At 49.9% G+C, this 23,625-nt stretch overlaps 1 protein-coding gene, 10 non-coding genes and 1 pseudogene across 11 annotated transcripts; all 12 read right to left on the reverse strand.

Moving 5' to 3' along the window:
- Positions 1 to 966: 966 nt before the first annotated feature.
- LOC149344450 (uncharacterized) lies at positions 967 to 7,259 on the reverse strand (annotated as a pseudogene).
- TRNAS-UGA (transfer RNA serine (anticodon UGA)) lies at positions 2,294 to 2,375 on the reverse strand. The gene has a single exon. It is a non-coding gene; the product is annotated as a tRNA-Ser (tRNA).
- Positions 7,260 to 7,310: 51 nt separating the features above from the next.
- TRNAS-UGA (transfer RNA serine (anticodon UGA)) lies at positions 7,311 to 7,392 on the reverse strand. Its single transcript has one exon. It is a non-coding gene; the product is annotated as a tRNA-Ser (tRNA).
- Positions 7,393 to 10,967: 3,575 nt separating this feature from the next.
- Positions 10,968 to 12,194, reverse strand: LOC149344453 (uncharacterized). Its single transcript, XM_089547232.1, has one exon. It carries the CDS (start codon positions 12,192 to 12,194, stop codon positions 10,968 to 10,970), a length of 1,227 nt encoding a protein of 408 aa, XP_089403358.1.
- A 133-nt stretch (positions 12,195 to 12,327) lies between these two features.
- Positions 12,328 to 12,409, reverse strand: TRNAS-UGA (transfer RNA serine (anticodon UGA)). The gene has a single exon. It is a non-coding gene; the product is annotated as a tRNA-Ser (tRNA).
- Positions 12,410 to 18,261: 5,852 nt separating this feature from the next.
- On the reverse strand, positions 18,262 to 18,343 carry TRNAS-UGA (transfer RNA serine (anticodon UGA)). The gene has a single exon. It is a non-coding gene; the product is annotated as a tRNA-Ser (tRNA).
- A 77-nt stretch (positions 18,344 to 18,420) lies between these two features.
- Positions 18,421 to 18,502, reverse strand: TRNAS-UGA (transfer RNA serine (anticodon UGA)). The gene has a single exon. It is a non-coding gene; the product is annotated as a tRNA-Ser (tRNA).
- Positions 18,503 to 18,579: 77 nt separating this feature from the next.
- Positions 18,580 to 18,661, reverse strand: TRNAS-UGA (transfer RNA serine (anticodon UGA)). Its single transcript has one exon. It is a non-coding gene; the product is annotated as a tRNA-Ser (tRNA).
- A 77-nt stretch (positions 18,662 to 18,738) lies between these two features.
- TRNAS-UGA (transfer RNA serine (anticodon UGA)) lies at positions 18,739 to 18,820 on the reverse strand. Its single transcript has one exon. It is a non-coding gene; the product is annotated as a tRNA-Ser (tRNA).
- A 77-nt stretch (positions 18,821 to 18,897) lies between these two features.
- Positions 18,898 to 18,979, reverse strand: TRNAS-UGA (transfer RNA serine (anticodon UGA)). Its single transcript has one exon. It is a non-coding gene; the product is annotated as a tRNA-Ser (tRNA).
- Positions 18,980 to 19,056: 77 nt separating this feature from the next.
- TRNAS-UGA (transfer RNA serine (anticodon UGA)) lies at positions 19,057 to 19,138 on the reverse strand. The gene has a single exon. It is a non-coding gene; the product is annotated as a tRNA-Ser (tRNA).
- Positions 19,139 to 20,747: 1,609 nt separating this feature from the next.
- Positions 20,748 to 20,829, reverse strand: TRNAS-UGA (transfer RNA serine (anticodon UGA)). Its single transcript has one exon. It is a non-coding gene; the product is annotated as a tRNA-Ser (tRNA).
- Between the last annotated feature and the right edge of the window lie 2,796 nt (positions 20,830 to 23,625).

Raw genomic sequence — 23,625 nt, forward strand, 5'->3', positions numbered from 1 at the left:
AGTCGCACTCACAAGGCAGTGATCACTAAACGACACTGGTTTTACGGCGTATCCAGTGCAGAGCGGCACGATATCAACCGATACATACAACCTATCCAATCTTGCATGACTATCGCGCTGAAAATGCGTGTATTCAGGCAGGGTTCCGGCTGAAAACATATCTCCAATGTCTTCCAAAGAATAGTCGTGCACGAAGGCATTCAATAGATCGGCACTTTTGTCCTTCACTGGTCCACACTTTACGCGGTCAGAAGTAGCACACACACAGTTGAAGTCTCCCATTAGGATCAAAACTTTGTCACAACTCAAGTAAGGCTCAATGGAAGAAAAAAACTCCTGACGATCACTTTCAACATTGGGGGCATAAACGCAAACCGCGCGCCAAAATAAATTTGAAAACGAAAAATCGACAACCAAGAGACGACCACTTTCACATGCAAGTACAGACTCTACACTTATACCTAGTGTATTACGAATAAAAAGAAGGCATCCACCTGACGCACCGACAGAGTGACACACACACACATCGAAGTTTGCGCGGAAAGATGACACCATGCGGTCGGTCTGGTCTTGAGAGTCTATCTTTGACTCTTGCACAGCTGTTAAGTCTAGGTCATTATCAAGCATCAAGCGATTAAGTTGACATTGCCGCCTTCGCGCTCCCAGCCCTCTGACATTCAAATTTGCTTCACGCAATGGGGCTTCTAGTTTAATAGCCATGCGATTAATCAAAACAATCCAATCTGCTCCATATGGCGCCTACCTCCTCAGTCGTGCGTGTGGCTCTCCTTGTTCCGCTGCGTTTGCACGCATGTGCGGCCTCCCAACGATGCGTCTGGAGGCACTATAAGCCCATTCCCCGCAGCAGCTTCCATAATCCGCGCACACAAACGCAGAGTTCCAGGTGAGAGCGCACTACGTCGGACGACGCACAACCAACACTCCCGCCAACGAAACACAACAAAACTACGGAGGCGGTTTTTCCGCCTGCCGTGTCGCAGCCTCAACGTTCGGGCGCGGCTTCAAGGACGGACGTCGGGTCCCCGTTGTTTTTGATGGTGGCTCGTCGCTGCCAGCTCCGGCCTGCGGCTTGTCGCCGACGCTTTCCTCGTGGGACCGTTTCGCAGCGGTTAAGACAGCCACATCATCGCTGACTTCCATGGTGTCGGCGTTGCACGACTCCACGCTGCCTGGGGCTTGTAGAGTTTGTGGTGGCGTGTCCACCGTTCTATCACCTCCACCTTGCTGGGGCTCCTGCTCTACTTGTGGAATAGCCGCTGCGGTGACGGACGCCGTCTTCTTTACGAGAAGCGTCAACGTAGGCCCATCTTTTCTCGCTGGTTGCCCCGTTGTTTTCGCAGCCTCTTCCGCGTCCGCCTCATCCATCAGGTGCTCCGAAGCATCTTCACTGCTTCCAGGACCGGCGATGCTCGCGTAAGAACGGGAGCACTGACTGTCTTCGTGGCCAAAACGTCGGCAGGTTCAGCACCGCGGGACCTTACACTCCCGACGAATGTGTCCCGTACTTCGGCAACGAAGACACAACGGAGGCCTTCCTGGAACCACGACGAGGGGCAACTCACCACCGACATTCAGTTGGTGCGGCAAGTCGTCAAGTTTGACGCCAGCTTTCAACTTCAGCGTGACAATCCTGGTGGTAGAGCCCCTCTCTGACACGCCGTGCACGCGCCAGCGCTCCCGGGTAACTTCGGACACCTTTCCATACGGCGCAAGTGCGACCCGCACGTCCTCGTCCGGCACGCAATGCAGCAGCCAGTGAAGCTTGAGGCGCACATCTTGGTTTGCCGGGTCAATCACAAGGCACCGGCGTTTCTTCACGAGCAGCTCACCGACGCCTTCAATCTTCTTCACTGCGTCCGCATCCTTCAATGTGATGGCCCAAACGTGGCTAATGCGATACGCCCCCAAGGCGATAACGTCTGCGAGCAGTGAACGTCTGGGAGCTGAGCCAACGCGTCACGGAAATCTTCCTCCCGGTACGGGCGGGCACTAATATCCGCGTGCAAAAAAACTGTATTTAAAACAAAACGCCCTGTTGGGAGACTTGGCAGTACAACCTGATAGTCGTTTTCCTGTTCCATAGCCCTGTTACCGCGGCCACAGATGGCCGCTGAAGCCGCTCCTGCGGAGCCCTGCATCCTGCGTCCGTTCACTGGCGTGGCCGGAAACAGAATCCTCACTCGGCCACGACTACGACACGGAGGGCGCTCTCGCTCGTCATCTCCAATTCAATGAAGCGAGAGGACGCAAAATAAAATACAGCACTCTTTCGCGCAGTCGACAGGATTCGAACCTGTGCGGGGAGACCCCAATGGATTTCAAGTCCATCGCCTTAACCACTCGGCCACGACTGCTTTTTTTTTTCTTTATTGCCTGGCTTTGACATTACACAACAAAATGGCGGGGCACAATGAACACTTGGTGTTGATATAGTCAGCCTGCCAGGGGCTGGCTTCGTCACATTAAAATTCCTTTAGGGCCATCAAAGGCTCCACCCTTGACAGCCACTCGGGAGCCTCGCCAACAGATTTGACACTCTCAACAAACCGGTGCACAGTTTCACGAAAATAAATTCGTGCTGGCCTCGCGTCGGGATCACAGTAATATCCTGCCATTCTCGCGCGCCAAATACTGTGGAGGCCCAGTAACATTATCAGATCGAAAGGTACTCCGTCCTCGTTTTCAATGGTCAGATACCGTATTCCATGGGGGTGAAGTGGAAATTGTTTCTTTATAGTCCTTTGAAGTACGTCCCAAAAGTAAACCCCTTCCCAACAATGCAGAAAAACGTGATCTATCGTTTCTGGTTGCTTGCAGATAAGGCAGTGATGACCCCACGGAAGAAATAAGCCCTTATCCTGTAAAAACATTTTGACTGATAACGTTCCAGTGTGCAACTTGAAAAAAAAAAGTTTTAACCCCTGGGTCAACGTGCATTCCCTTTACCCTCTTTAACACATTCCTTCCAGGGCCTCCACTGTACAAAGCCCTATACATGGGTTCCGGCAAGACAACTTCACATAAATCCTTATACAATTTTTGCTTGTTCACTGTAGATAAATATTCGTTGGAAAACCTCGTTGAGAGAAATCGGACACTTGCGACAACTTCTCTGAAGTACCCAAAAATTCCGCCCGATAGGGTTTCGGTTGCAACAACAAAGTCAGGCAGCGCGTGCCCCAGCCTTACTTGGCACACGGTGCGCAAAAACGGATCTCTGACATCACGCAGAAACATAAATCTGTAAACAATCTGCCTCAAGAAAAGGTGTCCCAGACCCACTCCACCATCCTTCACTTTTCTAAACAAATTCGTCCGGCTGCACCTTTCCCATTGTGCAGCCCACACAAAAACAGCAAAAATTCGATGTAGCTTTTCTATGCTCACTCTTCCACAATGCAACACTTGCATCGCATACCACACCTTACTGATAAAGAAAAGGTTGCACACGGTGGCTCTAGCGAAAATTGATAAGCCTGTTCCTTTCCATCTTTCCGCCTTCTCACGCGCATCCTGGGTCTGCACTCTCCAATATGTTTCGCTATCGCGATAGCTTTCTAGCGGTACTCCAAGGTACTTCGTTGGGGTCTTCACCCAGGGTACGTTTGCAAAGTGGTCCATCGTCGTTTGCCATGCTCCGTGCCAGAGCCCCACTGACTTAGACCAGTTCACTCTGCTGCCAGAGGTTTTGCAGAATTCAGCGACACATTCAACGGCCTCTGTTACGCCTTCTCGATTAACGGAAAAAACCGCTAAATCATCCGCATATGCCAGCAGCTTCACCTCCGCAGCTTGCAGTCGAAAACCAGTTATTCTCTCGTTTTCGATGATGTCTAAACACAAAGTCTCGATGTAGATAGCAAACAGAAGAGGGCTGAGGGGGCAGCCTTGACGTACCGAACGCTGCACACAAATGGGGGCCCCCAGACTCTGGTTAACAATCAATCTCGTCGTACAGTTCCGATACGCCAAGGCGACTCCCTCCCGGATAATATACCCAACATTCACATAATCAAGTATGCACAGCAAAATTTTATGCGCGACACAGTCGAACGCCTTTTCGAGATCAAGCTGCAAGATGGCAACGCGACTATTTGTAAAATCACAGCACTCGAGCACACATCTTGCCTTGTGTATGTTAGAAAGAATAGACCGGCCTTTTATCCCGCACGTTTGGTGGGGGCCAACAATTTCCTGGATTACACTCTGTAACCTTTGCGCCAACACCTTCATATAAATTTTATAATCGACATTTGTGAGAGCAATTGGCCTGTACCCTGTTACGTGTCGTAACTTGTCAGCTTCATCCGTTTTCGGAATTAGGACAGTATGTGATTTACCATAAGACGGAGGCAATTCGCGTACGTCGTAAGCTTCATTAAAGACCGTCTTCAACACTGGCGCGATTCTGCTCTTAAATGATTTGTCAAACGCCGCGCTCAACCCTTCTGGTCCTGGTGACCTCCCAGAATTTAAATTGTCTATTGCCATTTCTACCTCTGATTCGGTTATTGCCAGCTCTAAAACGTCTTTCTGCTCGTCGCTGAGTCGCGGCAGTGCCCCAAGAAATTTGTTCTTAAACGTATTTATGTCTGCATCCTGTAATGCGAAGAGCGCCTCATAGTACTCAAAAAACGCACGCTGTATATGTTCGCTTTCGTCTGATAAGATGCCACCCCATTCTATGCTATCAATGTGATTTCGCCGAGCATGAGCCTTTTCAATTCCCAACGCTCGTTTCGACGGCGTCTCCCCTGCTGCTATATCTTCCGCTCTAGCCCGCACCAATGCTCCACGATAACGGTCCTCTTCTATTAGTTGAATTTTCTGCTTTATTTTCCTAATGTCATCGATCCATTTACCTGGCGCTTCACTTTCCTTTTCTAGCAGTTTGGCAAGCATACATCTTAGATTGCGTTCGTTTAGATTCTCTTCGTACGCAATGGCACTAGATCGTTCGACTGCTTTAATTTTAACCTGTTCATTGCAAAGTTCCCACTGTTGCCATATTCTCAGTTCACTACTAGGCTCTATTTTGCTTATTTCTTCAATTACTGCACAGCTAAATTCATCGTCCTTAATTAGCTTGTTATTTATTTTCCACATATCCCAACTAAAAGCACTGCCCCGTTTTTTCAATCCTATCCCACATACTACTAAACAGTGGTCCGAAAAAGCCACCGGCACTACATGGTAACTGTTACATTTTGGAATCACATCCAGTGATACATAAATGCGGTCAAGCCGAGCATGGCTTGTCCTCTGAAAGTGTGTGTACTTAACGCCGCGCGCGCCTTGCAAACACTCTGCCACATCCTCAAGGTTCCATTTATCTATGATTTGCGACAGTATCTTCGTACTCGCGTCCCTGAACACGCTTTCACTGGTCTTATCGCAGCCACTTAGGACGCAGTTGAAGTCGCCCATGATGATAAGCTGTTTCTCGGAACAAAGACGCTGTTCAACACTTTGAAAAAACGCAGCTCTTTCGTCCGTAACATTTGGTGCGTACACACAGACAATTCGCCACTCAATGTTCTTCAATGTAAAATCGATAGCTACACAGCGACCTGACGGACACGAGAAATGAGCTTGCACGACAAGACCCGGCAACTTATTTACAAAAAGGACGCTGCCAGCAGATGTACTACCTATCGCATGACTCACTACAGCGTAGAATCTAGACGTGAAACGTCGCACCATGCTCCCGGTCTCTTCTTCCCCTTCTACTTTTGTCTCCTGCACGGCCAGTAAGTCAATATCGTGCTCTGTTAAAAGCCGGTAAACTTGGCTTTGCTTTTTCTTTCCTGCCAAGCCCCTAACATTGAGTGTGGCTACTTTCAACGGGGTTACAGAAGCCATTGTCGCAAATAGTGAAGAGGCCAAGAGCATGGTGCTTACCCCACCCGTCTAGCGCATGGCTAGACGCCGTCGTTGCCACCGGAGCCATCCGGTGCAGGCCCCTGACCTTGCCGCGGGGCTGCCTTATCGCCGGCACGCTTGTCCGCCAAAACGTTGGGTTTCGGTCTGAAAGATGACCGTCGGGATTGAGCAGTTTTTGCTGGCGGTTCCTCACCACTGAGAGCTGCCGCCTTGTCCCCTTCGTTGTCGGTCAGGCCATGAGGGCGCTTGGCTGGGGCGGTGCCGCTCACTGAACGGGCGGAGCTCTGGTCCTGCTGTTCCTCGCTGATCATTGGCTCGGCGTCCTTAGTTGCCAAGACGTTCTCCCCGTCTGCCGACGTGCTCGCCTGACTCGAAGGTAATTCTTCCTCTTCGAGTGGCTTCCTTTGGTTGCCGGGTCCACTAATGTCTCCGCTGGGAGGCCCTGATGCGTCGGTCGTCCCGGCAGCCTTGCCAACTTCCACTGCTCCTTTCGCCGCCTCCTCCGCCTCGACGACGTCCATCAGAAGCTCTGCCGTGTCGTCTCTCGATACCGCACCGGTAGCCACCGCGTATGTGCGAACACACTCGCTGTCACCGTGGCCATAACGCCTGCATTTGGAGCACCGGGGTATCTTGCATTCACGTCGAACGTGACCCGTGCCGCGGCACCGCATAGGCCGCCCAGGCACCACAACAAGGGCCAACTCGCCGGCGACGCGTAACTGGTGTGGCAGGTCGTCAACCTTCATACCGGGTTTAAGCTTCAGGAGAACAGTCCTGGTTGTAGACCCCTTCTCCTTTACGCCTGAAACTCGCCAACGCTCCCGGGTCACCTCCGTTACATTCCCAAAAGCCGCAAGAGCCGTCCGAATGTCGTCGTCGGCTACACCGTGCAGCATCCAGTGCAGCCGTAGTTTCACCTGTTGGTCGGCAGGATCGATGATAATGCAGCGCCGTCCTTTGACATCCAGTTCCTTTAACGCTGCCAACTTCTTCGTTGCCTCGGTGCTGTTGAGCGTAACCGCCCAAACGTGGTTTATCTGATACGCCCCCAACGCCACAACGTCGGGGAGCGCACCAGCGTTGGCGAGGGCGTCGCGGAAATCCTCGACCCTGTAGGGCCTAACTCGCACGTCGCCGTGCAAAAACACGGTGTTTAGAACAACACGACCGGTAGGCAACGTAGGCAAAACGATTTCGTACTCCTGTCCTTCCTTATCTTCAATCCTGTTTCCGCGGCCATCGACGGCCGCTATCGCCGCTCCGTGGGAGCTCATGATCCTGCGTCCGTACACGCCAGTGGCCGGAAGTAGAATGGCCACGACTGCGACACGGAGGGCGCTTTCGCTCGTCATCTCCAATTCAATGAAGCGAGAGGACGCAAAATAAAATACAGCACTCTTTCGCGCAGTCGACAGGATTCGAACCTGTGCGGGGAGACCCCAATGGATTTCAAGTCCATCGCCTTAACCACTCGGCCACGACTTTTTTTTTCTTTATTGCCGGTCTCCGACAGTGAGCAGTAATACAGGACGATACACTAAAACAAAAACAGAAAGAAACAAAAAATGCAGTAGCAGTCAGCTTTGCACTGACATTGTCGCATTAAAATTCCTTCAGCGCTGTCAAGGCTTCTACTCTCGGCAACCACTGTGGTACACACTGAAGCGATTTCTGAACTTCAACAAATCTGGATATACTCTCGCGAAAATACATCCGTGCGGGCCTCGCATCCGGATCGCAATGGAAACCGGCCATGCGAGAACGCCATACAGAGTGGAGGCCAGCCAGCATTATGAGGTCAAATGGAATCCCGTCTTCATTATTTACTGCTAGGTATCTAATGCCGTGAGGGTCCAATGCGAAATCCTTTTTGACCGTTCTCTGTAGAACATCCCAAAAGTACACACCTTCCCAGCAATGCAGAAAAACATGGTCTATAGTTTCGGGCTGTTTACATATCAGACAGTCAGCTCCCCACGGTAAGAAAAAACCCCGTTGCTCTAGAAATTTCTTTACTGGCAGTGTTTCCGTATGTAGCTTGAAGAAAAAGGTTTTCATGCCAGGTGTCACCTGCATTCTCTTTACCCTTTTTAAAACATTCTGACCGGGCTGTCCACTATGCAAGGCTCTGTACAATGGTTCTGGAAAAATGTTGTCACATACATCTTTGTACAGTGTTGTTCTTTTCACTGAAAAAACATAACCATTTGAAAAACGCGTCGACAAAAACCGTATACTAGTCACCACCTCTTTGAAAAATCCTGAAATGGGTCCGGGCATCTCATTTGTGCCTACAATAAAACTAGGCAGCGCACATCTTAATCTAACTTGGCACACTGTGCGCAAAATGGATCGCTTGTGTCACGAAAAAACATAAACCTATTTACAAGTTGTCGCACAAAGAGATGCGACAGACTGAGACCACCATCCTTCACCCTTCTGAACAAATTCGTTCGGCTACACCTTTCCCATTGCGATGCCCATATAAAGGTTGCGAACACTCTGTGCAGCCTTTGCACATTCAGCCGCGAGCAGTGCAGTACCTGCATCAGATACCATAGCTTACTTACAAAAAAAAGGTTACACACCGTGGCCCTGGCAAAGAACGATAGAGGAAACCCCTTCCACCTGTCTGCTTTTTCTCGCGTTTCCTGCAGCTGGCTTAGCCAGAGGTCGTCATTGTTTTTGTAGAATTCCAATGGGACACCCAGGTACTTCGCTGGGGTGTTCACCCACGTCACGCCAGCGAATGTGTCTGGGGTCGTCGGCCATTCTCCATGCCAGAATCCCAGGCATTTGCCCCAGTTAATTAAACTACCCGTGAGATCCCGGAAACACTTCACTACTTCAACCGTAGCTGTAATACTTCCTTGGTCGATGCAGCATACGGCGACATCGTCGGCATATGCTAACAGCTTTACTTCAGACGCTTGCAGATGAAACCCACGAATTGAATCATTCTGAATGATAACCAAGCATAGCGTTTCAATGTACAGACAAAATAAAAGTGGGCTGAGGGGGCAGCCCTGGCGCACCGAACGCTTCACCGCAATGGGGGCCCCCAATGACTTGTTTATGATTAGCTGCGTGGTGCAATTTCTGTACGCCATGACCACTCCCTCTTTGATAATCGCGCCGACATTAATATGATCAAGAATAGCGAACAAAATAACATGTGGGACGCAGTCAAAGGCCTTCTCTAGGTCGAGCTGCAGCACAGCGACACAAGCTTTCATGATGTCACAGCACTCAAGCACGCACCGTATCTTATGTATGTTACTGACTATAGACCTGCCCCTGATTCCACATGTCTGGTGGCAGCCTACTAGGTCTTTAATCACTGTTTGGAGTCTGCTCGCTAAAACTTTCATTAAAATTTTGTAGTCTACGTTGGTTAAAGAGATTGGTCTGTAATAAGTCACAAGTCTAAGTTTTTCCTCATCATCAGTCTTAGGGATAAGAACAGTGTGTGATGTACTATAGGACTGTGGTCGAGCTTTCATTCGGTACGCCTCATTGAACACTTCCGTGAGCACTGCAGACAGCTTTTCTTTGAAAAACTTATAAAAGGAGGCGGACAAGCCATCGGGCCCAGGTGACTTTCCGTTGTTTAAGTTTTCAATGGCAAGGCGCACTTCACCTTCAGTTATTGGTCGCTCCAAAAATTCTCTTATCTGATCGTCCAATCTCGGCATATGGGCAAGAAACGTCTTTTTAAACCCGTCCAGGTCGGCAGGATGGAACGCAAATAGCGCCTGATAATGCTCAGAGAACTCTCGCCTAATGCCCTCGTTGTCATTCACAACGACGCCATTCCGCTCTATCTCTGCTATGTGATTTCGTCGGGCGTTTGTCTTTTCAAATTCTAAAGCCCGCTTCGTAGGCACCTCGCCTGCTTTCAGTGAATTTGTTCTCCCACGCACCAGCGCACCCCGATAACGTTCTTCCTCGATCAACTGCAGTTTCTGCTTTAGATTCCTGACGTCATCTATGAAAATACCGGGCGTTTTGCACTCCTCTGCTATCAGTTTCTGCAATGTTGTTCGCAGCTCGGTTTCCTTCATTTTTTTCGTGGAAGCGAATCGCACTGGCCCTGTCAATTGCTGTGACTTTAATCTGCTGCTTGCATAGTTCCCACTCCTGACCGAGATTCAGGCTACTGTTTGGTTTTAGTCTGTTAATTTCTTCTAATGCTTTTGCTACGAATTGTTCGTCGCCAAGTAGCTTAGAATTCATTTTCCACATGTCCCATACAAAGTGTTTCATTTGTTTCTTTGTTCCTATAGCGCATTTAACCAGGCAGTGATCAGTAAAACACATCGGTACAACGTCGTAACTACGGCACCTCGGGATCACATCCAGAGAGACGTAGATCCGATCCAGGCGTGCGTGGCTAGCACCCTGGAAATGAGTGTACTTTACAGCGCGTGCGCTCTGCAGGCATTCAGCTACATCTGTTAATTCCGCTTCGGCAATGACCTCTGCTAATAAATCTGTACTCTTGTCTCGGAAAGCTGTGCAACTGGTTTTGTCTGCAGACCTAAGCTCGCAGTTAAAGTCACCCAAAATAATGAGGCGTTTTTCAGGCATCACGTACTGTCGGACATAGGCAAAGAAATTATGTCTTTCCTCCACTGTATTAGGCACATACACACAAATCACCCGATATTCCGCTTCACACAGAAGGAAGTCACACACTATTAATCTCCCAGACGGGCATGACATGATGCTTTGAACAGTAAGACCGGGCAACTTTTTCACAAACAGTACACATCCTGCTGACAACCCAACAGCGTGGCTAACGACGGCGTAGTACCTCGCTGTGAAACGCAGCATCATGCTCGCAGTCTCCCCCTCTCCCTCGACTTTTGTCTCTTGAACAGCTAGAATGTCAGTGTCCTTCTCTGTTACCAGCCGATACAATTGACTTTGTTTTCGTTTTTGTGCTAACCCTCTGACATTTAAAGTAGCTACACATAGAGACGGTTCAGCAGCCATTTAGGTTTGCAGTAGGAGGGAGGCCCGGAGCTTGTTGCTTACCTTTAGCATCTAGCAAACCGCTAGACACCTCCGGGGCCATCCGGTTGGCTGCTGTCGCTTTTCGACGGGGGAGGCTTGTCGGCAGGCTTCCTGTCCACGTTGACGTTTGGTCGCGGCTTGAAGGTAGCCCGCCGTCCTTGCGCCGCTTTCACTGGCGGCTCGTCAACGCTGCCTGCGAGCACCTTGTCGTCGTGGTCCCCGGAGACTTCGTGGGGGCGTTTCGCTGCCGTACCGGTACCCATTGTAACGGAAGCGCCATTGACTGGTGCATCCTGTCCCTTAGATGATAGAGGCGGTTGCGCTTGACGACTCGCGCCGCTTTTATCAAGGTCCTGCTGCACCGGTGGTAGACTAGCTACCGGCTGACTGGGACGGTCTGCGCTTGTGTCCTGCGGTCCACCAGCGAGGGCTGATAGTTCTGCCACTGCACTAGCCACCGGCTCACCCGTTCCCTTCGCCGCGTCCTCTGCTTCGGTCGCGTTCATTAAGTGCTCGGTTTCTTCCCTTGCACTCGGTCCCATTGCCGAGGCATACGTACGGATACGCTGGGAGTCCTCGTGTCCGAAACGCCTGCAGCTCGAGCAGCGCGGCACCTTGCACTCTCTCCTGACGTGACCGGTGACGCGACAACGCAAGCACTGCATCGGACGGCCGGGTGCGACGACTAAGGCCAACTCTCCTCCAACCCGTATTTGATGCGGCAAGTCTTCAACTGTCATGCCCCTCTTTAGCTTCAGAACGACGGTCCTCGTCGTGGAACCCTTGTCGCTCACACCTTGCACACGCCACCGCTCCCTACTAACGTCCATGACGGTCCCAAACGCCGCTAACGCGGTCCGCACGTCGTCGTCAGCCACACCGTGCAACAGCCAGTGAAGCCTAAGCCTCACCTGCTGATCCTGTGGGTCGATGATGACGCAGCGACGCTTCTTCCCGTTTAGTTCCTTAAAGGCCAGAAGCCGCTTCGTAGCCTCCGCGCCATTAAGGGTGACTGCCCACACGTGATTGACCTGGTAGGCTCCCAGAGCCACCACGTCCGGCAGCAAACCAGTCGGCAGGAGGGCGTCTCTTAAATCTTCCACCCTGTAGGGCCGCGCTCGCACGTCGCCATGCAAAAACACGGTGTTCAGAACGATGTTTCCTGTTGGCAGTTGGGGCAGTATAAGCTGATAATCGCCGTCATCGCTATCGGTGATCCTGTTTCCGCGGCCAGCCAAGGCCGCTATCGCCGCTCCGCCGGAGCTCATGATCCTGCGTCCGCACCGAACGGTAGCCGGAAGTAGAATGACTCGGCCACGACTGCGACACGAGGGCGCTTTCGCTCGTCATCTCCAATTCAATGAAGCGAGAGGACGCAAAATAAAATACAGCACTCTTTCGCGCAGTCGACAGGATTCGAACCTGTGCGGGGAGACCCCAATGGATTTCAAGTCCATCGCCTTAACCACTCGGCCACGACTGCTTTTTTTTTTATTTATTTCCTGACTTCGGCAAGAACCACAGTACACAAATACACTTACAGAGAACAATGAGCAATAATTGACAACACTATCCGTCTGGTGGGGCGTGGCTTCGTCACGTTAAAACTCTGTAAGTGTCACCAAAGGCTCGACTCTTTCGAGCCAATCGGGAGCTTCAGGAGCAAGTTTCTGAACTTCAATATACTTATGCATGCACTCCCGAAAATAGATCCGTGCTGGCCGTGCATCAGGGTCGCGATGATATCCTGCCATTCTTGAGCGCCAAATACAATGGAGGCCCATTAGCATAATAAGGTCAAATGGTGTCCCATCCTCACTCTCTACAGGCAAGTACCGAATACCATGGGAGTCCAGCGGTAATTCCTTTTTTAAAGTCCTTTGTAAGATGTCCCAGAAGTATACCCCCTCCCAACAGTGCAAAAAAAACATGGTCTATTATTTCAGGTTGTTTACAAATTAAACAATGTGATCCCCAAGGTAGAAATAAATGCTTCCTTTCCAAGAATTCCTTTACTGGTAGTGTTCCGGTATGTAATTTAAAGAAAAAAGTTTTTGCACTTGGCGGCACCTGCATCGCCTTCACACGCTTAAGTACGTCGCGTCCCAGGCCTCCATTGTATAAGGCCCTGCACATAGGTTGTGGAAGAACTACATCGCACAAATCCTGGTACAACTTCTTCCTGCTAACAGAAGATAAATATTCATACGAAAATCGAACAGACAGGAATCGAACACTCGCGACAACCTCTCTAAAGTAACCAAAAATACGTCCCGAGAAACTTTCGGTTGAGACAACACAGTCCGGCAGTGCATTTCCGAGCCTTAATTGGCACATAGTACGCAAAAATGGATCGCTTACATCGCGCACAAAACAAAATCTGCTTACAATCTGCCGCAGAAATAAGTGTCCCAGACTCAGGCCACCGTCCTTCACCCGCCTAAACAAATTGATCCGGCTGCAGCGTTCCCAGTCAGCAGCCCACACAAAAACGGCAAAGATCCGGTGCAGTCTCTGTACGTTCATCCTTGCACAATGCAACACTTGCATCACGTACCACAGCCTATACATAAAAAACAGATTACACACTGTGGCCCTTGCGAAAATTGAAAGATGTCGCCCTTTCCACCTCTCCACCTTTTCACGCGTGGCTTGCGTCTGCGCTTTCCAGTGCGAATCGCTATCGCGATAACCATCCAGTGGGACGCCTAAGTACTTTACTGGGGTCGTCACCCAGGACACGTTTGCAAAATTGCCGGGCTTCGTTGGCCATTCTCCGTGCCAAAGCCCCAGGGACTTTGACCAATTCACTTTACTACCGGTGACCTTGGTGAATTCTTTTACGCATGCCACGGCCTCGGTTACACCTTCCCGGTTTACTGTGAACACCGCGACATCATCCGCATAAGCCAGGAGCTTAACTTCTGCCGCCTGTAGCTGGAAGCCTCGAATTTTTTCCCTTTCCATGATTTTCAAACATAACGCTTCAATGTATATGCAGAATAGAAGAGGGCTGAGGGGACAACCCTGGCGCACCGAACGCTGCAGGCTAATGGGGGCCCCCAAACTCTTATTTACAATTAATCTTGTCGTGCAGCTCCGGTACGCCAAGGCCACTCCCTCGCAAATAATGGACCCTACATTCACATGGTCGAGTATGCAGAACAGGATATCGTGCGAAACACAATCGAATGCCTTCTCAAGATCTAGCTGAAGGATGGCTACACAGCTATTTGTGTTATCACAACATTCCAGCACACACCTCGCTCTATGAATATTGGAAACAATCGAGCGTCCCTTGATCCCACACGTCTGGTGGGGACCGACTATATTTTGAATTACTGACTGTAGTCTACGGGCTAAAATCTTCATGAAAACTTTATAATCTACGTTTGTGAGGGCGATAGGACGATATACTGTGACCTGTTGTAACTTTTCTGCGTCATCGGATTTAGGGATTAGCACTGTATGGGATTTACCATAAGACGGGGGCAATCCATTTTCTTTGTAGGCTTCGTTGAAAACTGCTGTCAGTACTGGCACTATTTCGTGTTTATATGCTTTGTAAAAAGCGGCGCTTAACCCATCAGGTCCAGGAGATTTTCCCTGGTTCAGATTTCCTATCGCTTGCTCGACCTCCGACGCAGTTATCGACAGCTCCAGCCTTTCTTTCTGTTCGTCATCTAATCACGGCAAAGCACCAAGAAACTTTTCCTTGAATGCGCTCACATCCACTTCTTGCTTTCCAAACAGCGCCTGATAATATTCAAGAAATGCCTGCTGGATATGCCCGCTGTCCCCAGATAACGCCCTGCCCCATTCAATCTTTTCAATGTGGTTTCGTTGAGCATGCGTTTTTTCCATTCCTAGCGCTCGCTTTGAAGGTGTCTCCCCAACAGCTATATCTTGCACCCTAGCCCGCACAAATGCACCGCGATAGCGTTCTTCCTCGAAGAGTTCAATTTTGTGTTTTATTTTCCTAATGTCGTCCATCCATTTGCCTGGCTGTTTGCTTTCTTTTTTCAGAAGTTTAGCCACTAAGGATCTTAAATTATCCTCCTCACGCCTCTCCTCTTGTCGTATACAGCTTGACCTTACGATTACTGCTATCTTTATTTGTTGTTTGCACAGTTCCCACTGCTGCCATACTTTCAGTTCCCCGCTCGTCTTTAATTTGCCTATTTCTTCGTTTACTTCCCTGCTGAAAATATCGTCTGTATTGAGCTTATTATTTAATTTCCACATCTCCCAAGAAAATTGATTTCCTCGTTTCTTTGTCCCTATCCCACACAACACTAAACAATTATCAGAAAATGATACCGGTACTACACTGTAGCTACTGCATTTCGTAATAACGTCCGGCGACACATAAATGCGATCTAGCCGCGCATGGCTTGAGCGCTGAAAATGTGTGAATCTCACACAACGCGTGCCTTCTAAACATTCGGCCACATCATCGAGGTTGCATGTGTCTATAATTTCTGAGAGTACTTCAGTGCTTCTGTCCCTAAATGCCCTTGCACTGGTTTTGTCGCAGCCTCGCAGGACGCAATTGAAGTCACCCATGACGATCAGGGATCTCTCACAAATAAAGTACTTTTGTACGTTTTGAAAAAAGAATGTCCTCTCATCCACCGCATTTGGGGCGTACACACAGATGATGCGCCAATATGTCTTGTCGTACAGGAAGTCAACCAAAACAAATCGACCCGAAGGACACGCCGTATATGCCTGAACCTCAAGTCCCGGTACATTCTTTACAAAGATGACACAACCCGCAGACGTTCCTACAGCGTGGGCGACAACTGCAAAAAACCTAGACGTGAAACGTCGCACCATGCTCCCGGTCTCTTCTTCCCCGTCAATTTTCGTTTCCTGCACTGCCAGGACGTCAATGTCGTGCTCAGTTAAAAGGCGGTACACCTGGCTCTGCTTCTTCTTACTTGCCAGTCCCCTGACATTAAGTGTACCGACTTTCATGGGGAACGCATGAGCCATTTTAAAGCAGAAGAAAGAGGCCGGGAACATGGTGCTTACCCTTCACGTCTAGCGCTTGGCTAGACGACATCATTGACACCGGAGCCATCCGGTGCTGGTAACTGGCCTGGCTGCGGGGGCGGCTTGTCAAGGGCTCTCCTCTCCGTCGACACATTTGGTCGTGGCCGGATGGACGACCGCCGTCCTTGGGTCGTTTTCGCCGGCGGCTCCTCGACGCTGGGGGCTTCCGCCTTGTCTCCTTCGGTTCCGGTCTGGGCGTGTGGCCGCTTCGCTGGGGCAGGGACGCCGGTCGTGCGGGCGCCGCTCTGGTCAAGGTTCTCCTCGGTCAGAGTCGCTGGCTCGGTTTCTTGGAGCGCTGGCACGCTTACTTTATCACTGGACGCCTCCGTCTCCTTTCTAGAAGGTTCTGCCCCTTCAGGTTTGCGACCGGCATCGCTGCTGGAGGGTCCCGAAGAGGCCGTCGATCCTGCTTGCTTTTCGGGTTCCTCTATGCCTTTCGCAGATTCTTCGGCCTCGACAACATCCATCAGGAGTTCCGCAGAGTCGTCTTTCGACGCCCCGCCCGTAGCCACCGCGTAAGTGCGGACACACTCATTATCCGCGTGGCCGTACCGCCGGCATTTCGTACAGCGGGGAACCTTGCATTCACGCCGCACGTGGCCTGTACCATGGCAGCGCAAGCACTGCATTGGACGCCCAGGCGCCACGACAAGAGCCAACTCTCCGGCGACGCGTACCTGGTGTGGCAGGTCATCCACTTTCAAGCCGGGCTTCAACTTCAGTAGGACCGTTCTTGTCATTGAGCTCTTGTCATTGACGCCTTGTATCCGCCACCGCTCACGCGTAACGTCGGTCACTTTGCCAAACGCCGCGAATGCCGTCCGGATGTCGTCGTCGGCCACACCGTGAAGCATCCAGTGTAGCCGCAGCTTTATATGCTGGTCTTCCGGGTCGATAATGAGGCAGCGGCGTTTCTTAACTTGCAGCTCGTTGAAGGCGAGCAACTTCTTTGCTGCCTCCGTGTTCCGCAGGGTAACCGCCCACACGTGGTTGATTTGGTACGCCCCCAACGCGACCACGTCGGGGAGCGTACCGGTCTCGGCCAGGGCGTCACGGAAATCCTCGACCCGGAACGGCCTCGCTCGCACGGTGCCGTGAAGAAAAACGGTGTTGAAAACAACACGTCCTGTTGGCAGTGGGCGCATTTGTTTTTCAGTCCCGGACTGTCCGGGACTACTTGCGGACTCGAGTCCGGTATTTGTTTTTCTCGGGCAGCCCGAAAGCTCCGCCCACCTGCTTGCATCGCCATAGCAACGCGTTCGTTTTTAGCCTATGGCAGTCCGCGGGCTGCTTGGGGCTGCTGAGAAGGCAGCAGACGATAGCTGCGCGCCGCGCTGGCAGCCATATTAAGTTAGACTCCGTGTGCGTTTTGAGTGCTTTTCGTGTCCCTGGAGGTCGATATCATGCTTTAAACCTTCACATGAGCTCCGTAGCTCCTCTCTGAGCCATCGCAAGACTTTTTGTTCCTGCATCTTCGTTTATTTTCTTGAAATCCACCGCACACGGACGCGCGTTCGGAGCTGCGACGCGTATTGTTTGCTCGTGTCGTCAAGAGGTTCTTGTTCGCTTGTTTTGCCACATGCTGTCTGTACGCTTACCTGAAAGCATCGCAGGTGAACCACTCGTATACTGGAGCAGCTATAGAGCTTGTTGTCAACATTTTTGCGGAGGCTTTCGTCTATCCGCCTTTCCGCAACGAGTTGGGCTACTTTGTGCGAACTTCGCCGCAAGCAGTAGCGGCGAGCATACCTCCGAAGCTGAGTTCTGTAATGCACCTACGCTAAGCTGACAGTACAGTCTTTAAATCGACTCAGTATCATGATCGAGCGCACGGCGTTGCTTCGGCGTCGTAGTGGCCGTGGCTTGCATCGTCTGCTAGCAGATGACAGCGTCCTTGTACGGTAACCGAGGGGGAGCCCGACTCTGGCGCCGTGTTCGAAAGCAGCCTATGGCAAGTAGGTCATGTGACCATGACGCTTTTCCTGTCCGAGCGGAAGCCGAGACCTGCCTGCAAGTAGTCCGGGACTGGAAAAACAAATGCGGCCAGTGTCGTCAAAATAATCTGGTAATCCTTATCACCGCAGTCATCGATCCTGTTTCCGCGGCCGTCAAAGGCCGCTGTCGCCGCTCCGCAGGAGCCCATGACCCTGCGATCCGTTCAGCTCGGCTGCCGGAAGCAGAATGACTCGGCCACGACTGCGACACGAGGGCGCTTTCGCTCGTCATCTCCAATTCAATGAAGCGAGAGGACGCAAAATAAAATACAGCACTCTTTCGCGCAGTCGACAGGATTCGAACCTGTGCGGGGACACCCCAATGGATTTCAAGTCCATCGCCTTAACCACTCGGCCACGACTGCGACACGAGGGCGCTTTCGCTCGTCATCTCCAATTCAATGAAGCGAGAGGACGCAAAATAAAATACAGCACTCTTTCGCGCAGTCGACAGGATTCGAACCTGTGCGGGGACACCCCAATGGATTTCAAGTCCATCGCCTTAACCACTCGGCCACGACTGCGACACGAGGGCGCTTTCGCTCGTCATCTCCAATTCAATGAAGCGAGAGGACGCAAAATAAAATACAGCACTCTTTCGCGCAGTCGACAGGATTCGAACCTGTGCGGGGACACCCCAATGGATTTCAAGTCCATCGCCTTAACCACTCGGCCACGACTGCGACACGAGGGCGCTTTCGCTCGTCATCTCCAATTCAATGAAGCGAGAGGACGCAAAATAAAATACAGCACTCTTTCGCGCAGTCGACAGGATTCGAACCTGTGCGGGGACACCCCAATGGATTTCAAGTCCATCGCCTTAACCACTCGGCCACGACTGCGACACGAGGGCGCTTTCGCTCGTCATCTCCAATTCAATGAAGCGAGAGGACGCAAAATAAAATACAGCACTCTTTCGCGCAGTAGACAGGATTCGAACCTGTGCGGGGAGACCCCAATGGATTTCAAGTCCATCGCCTTATCCACTCGGCCACGACTGCGACACGAGGGCGCTTTCGCTCGTCATCTCCAATTCAATGAAGCGAGAGGACGCAAAATAAAATACAGCACTCTTTCACACAGTCGACAGGATTCGAACCTGTGCGGGGACACCCCAATGGATTTCAAGTCCATCGCCTTAACCACTCGGCCACGACTGCTTTTTTTTTTCTTTATTGCCTGGCTTTGACATTACACAACAAAACGGCGGGACACGATGAACACTTGGTGTTGATATAGTCAGCCTGCCAGGGGCTGGCTTCGTCACATTAAAATTCCTTTAGGGCCATCAAAGGCTCCACCCTTGACAGCCACTCGGGAGCCTCGCCAACAGATTTGACACTCTCAACAAACCGGTGCACAGTTTCACGAAAATAAATTCGTGCTGGCCTCGCGTCGGGATCACAGTAATATCCTGCCATTCTCGCGCGCCAAATACTGTGGAGGCCCAGTAACATTATCAGATCGAAAGGTACTCCGTCCTCGTTTTCAATGGTCAGATACCGTATTCCATGGGGGTGAAGTGGAAATTGTTTCTTTATAGTCCTTTGAAGTACGTCCCAAAAGTAAACCCCTTCCCAACAATGCAGAAAAACGTGATCTATCGTTTCTGGTTGCTTGCAGATAAGGCAGTGATGACCCCACGGAAGAAATAAGCCCTTATCCTGTAAAAACATTTTGACTGATAACGTTCCAGTGTGCAACTTGAAAAAAAAAAGTTTTAACCCCTGGGTCAACGTGCATTCCCTTTACCCTCTTTAACACATTCCTTCCAGGGCCTCCACTGTACAAGGCCCTATACATGGGTTCCGGCAAGACAACTTCACATAAATCCTTAAACAATTTTTGCTTGTTCACTGTAGATAAATATTCGTTGGAAAACCTCGTTGAGAGAAATCGGACACTTGCGACAACTTCTCTGAAGTACCCAAAAATTCCGCCCGATAGGGTTTCGGTTGCAACAACAAAGTCAGGCAGCGCGCGCCCCAGCCTTACTTGGCACACGGTGCGCAAAAACGGATCACTGACATCACGCAGAAACATAAATCTGTAAACAATCTGCCTCAAGAAAAGGTGTCCCAGACCCACTCCACCATCCTTCACTTTTCTAAACAAATTCGTCCGGCTGCACCTTTCCCATTGTGCAGCCCACACAAAAACAGCAAAAATTCGATGTAGCTTTTGTATGCTCATTCTTCCACAATGCAACACTTGCATCGCATACCACACCTTACTGATAAAGAAAAGGTTGCACACGGTGGCTCTAGCGAAAATTGATAAGCCTGTTCCTTTCCATCTTTCCGCCTTCTCACGCGCATCCTGGGTCGGCACTCTCCAATATGTTTCGCTATCGCGATAGCTTTCTAGCGGTACTCCAAGGTACTTCGTTGGGGTCTTCACCCAGGGTACGTTTGCAAAGTGGTCCATCGTCGTTTGCCATGCTCCGTGCCAGAGCCCCACTGACTTAGACCAGTTCACTCTGCTGCCAGAGGTTTTGCAGAATTCAGCGACACATTCAACGGCCTCTGTTACGCCTTCTCGATTAACGGAAAAAACCGCTAAATCATCCGCATATGCCAGCAGCTTCACCTCCGCAGCTTGCAGCCGAAAAGCAGTTATTCTCTCGTTTCCGATGATGTCTAAACACAAAGTCTTGATGTAGATAGCAAACAGAAGAGTCGGCCACGACTGCGACACGAGGGCGCTTTCGCTCGTCATCTCCAATTCAATGAAGCGAGAGGACGCAAAATAAAATACAGCACTCTTTCGCGCAGTTGACAGGATTCGAACCTGTGCGGGGAGACCCCAATGGATTTCAAGTCCATCGCCTTAACCACTCGGCCACGACTGCTTTTTTTTTTCTTTATTACCGACTTGGCCGGAAAAACAAAACCCAAAAATACAATGACATGACAATAAAAGCACTGGTCAGTTTCTAGCTAGTGCACGATGATAAAATGGATTAAATGATTTTAGTTGGTCGAGGACAGGCAACCACTCAGGTTGTGGAGCTCGCTGTTCGAAAACTTCCTGTGTGTACATGATGCTTTCAATGAAATACTCATGTGCAGGATGCACAACAGCATGCTGATGCCTGACATCCATTCGCGTGCGCCATAGGCTATGCATGCAGAGCAACATTAGCAGGTCGCAAGGCACTTCACCTGGTTCTGCACATGGTAGGAAGTGTATTCCAAAAGGCGTCAAAGGTAACTCTTTTTTCAGGGTGCGTTTCAAGACATCCCAAAGAAAGACAGCGTCATGACAAACGAGAAGGATATGCTCTATAGTTTCCACTCTTTTGCAAATTAGACATTCCACTGACCAAGGTACAAAAAGGCCTTTGCTCTGCAACCATGGCTTCACTGGGAGGGTTCCAGTATGCAATTGAAAAAAGAAAGAACGCACTGAAGGCTTCACCGGCATTCTTTTGACCCTTTTTAGCACATCGCGTTCGCGACCCAAAAGATATGCACTGCGATAAACAGGCACTGGCAGAAACACATCGAGCAGGTCCTTGTACATCTTTTTCCTTGTTACAATGGCTAGATACTCATCGGAAAATTTTGACCGAAGAATACGGACTGCTGCAACAACTTCTTGCAAGAAAGCACTTAATCCACTCCGACCTGCAGACATGGATGACACAACATAATCAGGCAGTGATTCTGACAATCGCACTTGTATAATAGTTCGCAGAAAATCATTATCTTGACGCAAGAAAAATAATCTAGTCACTATCTGCCTCAGAAATAAATTTGATAATCCTAGCCCCCGTTCCGCACCTTATGGAACAGATTGCATCGGCTGGTACGTTCCCATGTTGACGACCAAATAAACGTTGCAAACACTCTGTGCAACCTTTGCACTGAAGTCCTTGGCAAAGTTAACGCTTGCAGAACATAGAAAATCCTCGCTATTAAAAACATGTTGCACACCGTAGCTCTTGCAAACATGGAAAAGTTGTGACCGCCCCATTTGTTTGTCTGAGCTTTGACTCGTTCGGTTTCATGGGCCCAATATTCTTTGCTTTCTCTGTAGTTGGTTAGCGGCACGCCGAGGTACTTTCCTGGCGTGTCTACCCACTTCATTCGACAGAATACTTCTGGCGTGGCCTGCCACTTTCCATGCCAAAAACCAAAACATTTCTGCAAGCTTATCGCACAGCCACTTGCATCACAAAAATTTACGGCTTCTCTCACCACTTCTTGCACGCTTTCCTGGTCTCTGCAGAACACTGCTATATCATCTGCATATGCCAATACCTTCACTTCATTATGACAAAAGGCGTAACCTCGAATGTTTTGCGTAGTTAACAGCTTTAAACAAAAGGGCTCCAGGTAAAGTGCAAAAAGCAGTGGAGAAAGAGGGCAACCCTGCCTCACTGACGACAAGACAGGAATACTATTACTCAGGCGGTTATTAATTATGAACCTTGATGTACAGCCATCATAAACCATTTTCACGCCATCAGTGATGATACATCCTACATTCACATGTTCCAAAAGCACGAACAAAATTTCAGGCACAACTTTATCAAACGCCTTATGCAGGTCCAGTTGCATCATGGCTACACGACCCTCCGTTGCATCACAGCATTCAAGTACACTTCTAGCTACGTGTATGTTAGTAAAAATGGATCTGTCTTTTATGCCACAGGTCTGGTGTGGGCCAACAAGGGTTTTAATTACTGTTTGGAGTCGTCCGGCTAGCACTTTCATATAAATTTTGTAGTCTACGTTAGTTAAGCTTATTGGGCGGTAACACTCAACTGACTGCAACCTACTCGGGTCGTCCGATTTTGGGATCAACACCACGTGGGAAGTTCGAAAAGACGGCGGAGTTAACTTTCTTTCGTAACACTCGCTTATTACGCGCTGTAATGCTATTGCCATTTCTGTTTTCAAAGCCTTGTAAAGTGCGGCACCGAGGCCGTCCGGCCCAGGCGACTTGTTTAAGCTCAGCTGCTGTATTGCAGCTTCGATTTCTGCTGCCGTTATGGGCTCCTCAAGTACCTGCGCCAAGTCCTCCTCGACTCTTGGCATTAGCGACAGGAATGCAGTTTTGTAATGTTTAACATCAGGCGTTTTAAGGCTGAACAAGTTTTGGTAATATTCCAGAAACGCCCTTTCAATCACCTCAGATTCGGAAGTTACGTCATTGCGATAACAAATTTCCTTTATCTCTTTCGAAACTGCATACTGTTTTTCGTCGCTGAGCGCCCTTTTTGTGGGCGTCTCCCCAAGCCAAAATCTTTCGCTGCGCGCCCTTATCACAGCACCTCGATATTTCGTTTCATCTATTAGTTCAAGCTTAGTTTTGGTCTCTTTTATTTCTTGTCTGTACAACCCCGGCTTGACGCCTTCCATGCTGAGCATGAAATCAAGCTCGGTACGAAGTTCCTTTTCTTGCTGTTTTCCTTTACACTTTAAAACACATGCTCTTTCTATAGCGGCCACTTTCACGTCGCATTTAAATTGTTCCCATGTTTGTATAAAGTCTGTCTCTTTTTCTAACAAGCTTTTGACTGAGTCTTTTAATTTCTTGCTAAACTCCTCATCCTCCAACAATGAGTCATTAAATTTCCATAATTCCCAACTAAACTTGACAGTCCTTTTCCTCTCCCCAAGTGTGATCACGACTAAAG

Source organism: Amblyomma mixtum, chromosome 5 (genome assembly GCF_055824585.1).
Source record: "Amblyomma mixtum isolate Tamu chromosome 5, ASM5582458v1, whole genome shotgun sequence".
Taxonomy (NCBI): domain Eukaryota; kingdom Metazoa; phylum Arthropoda; class Arachnida; order Ixodida; family Ixodidae; genus Amblyomma; species Amblyomma mixtum.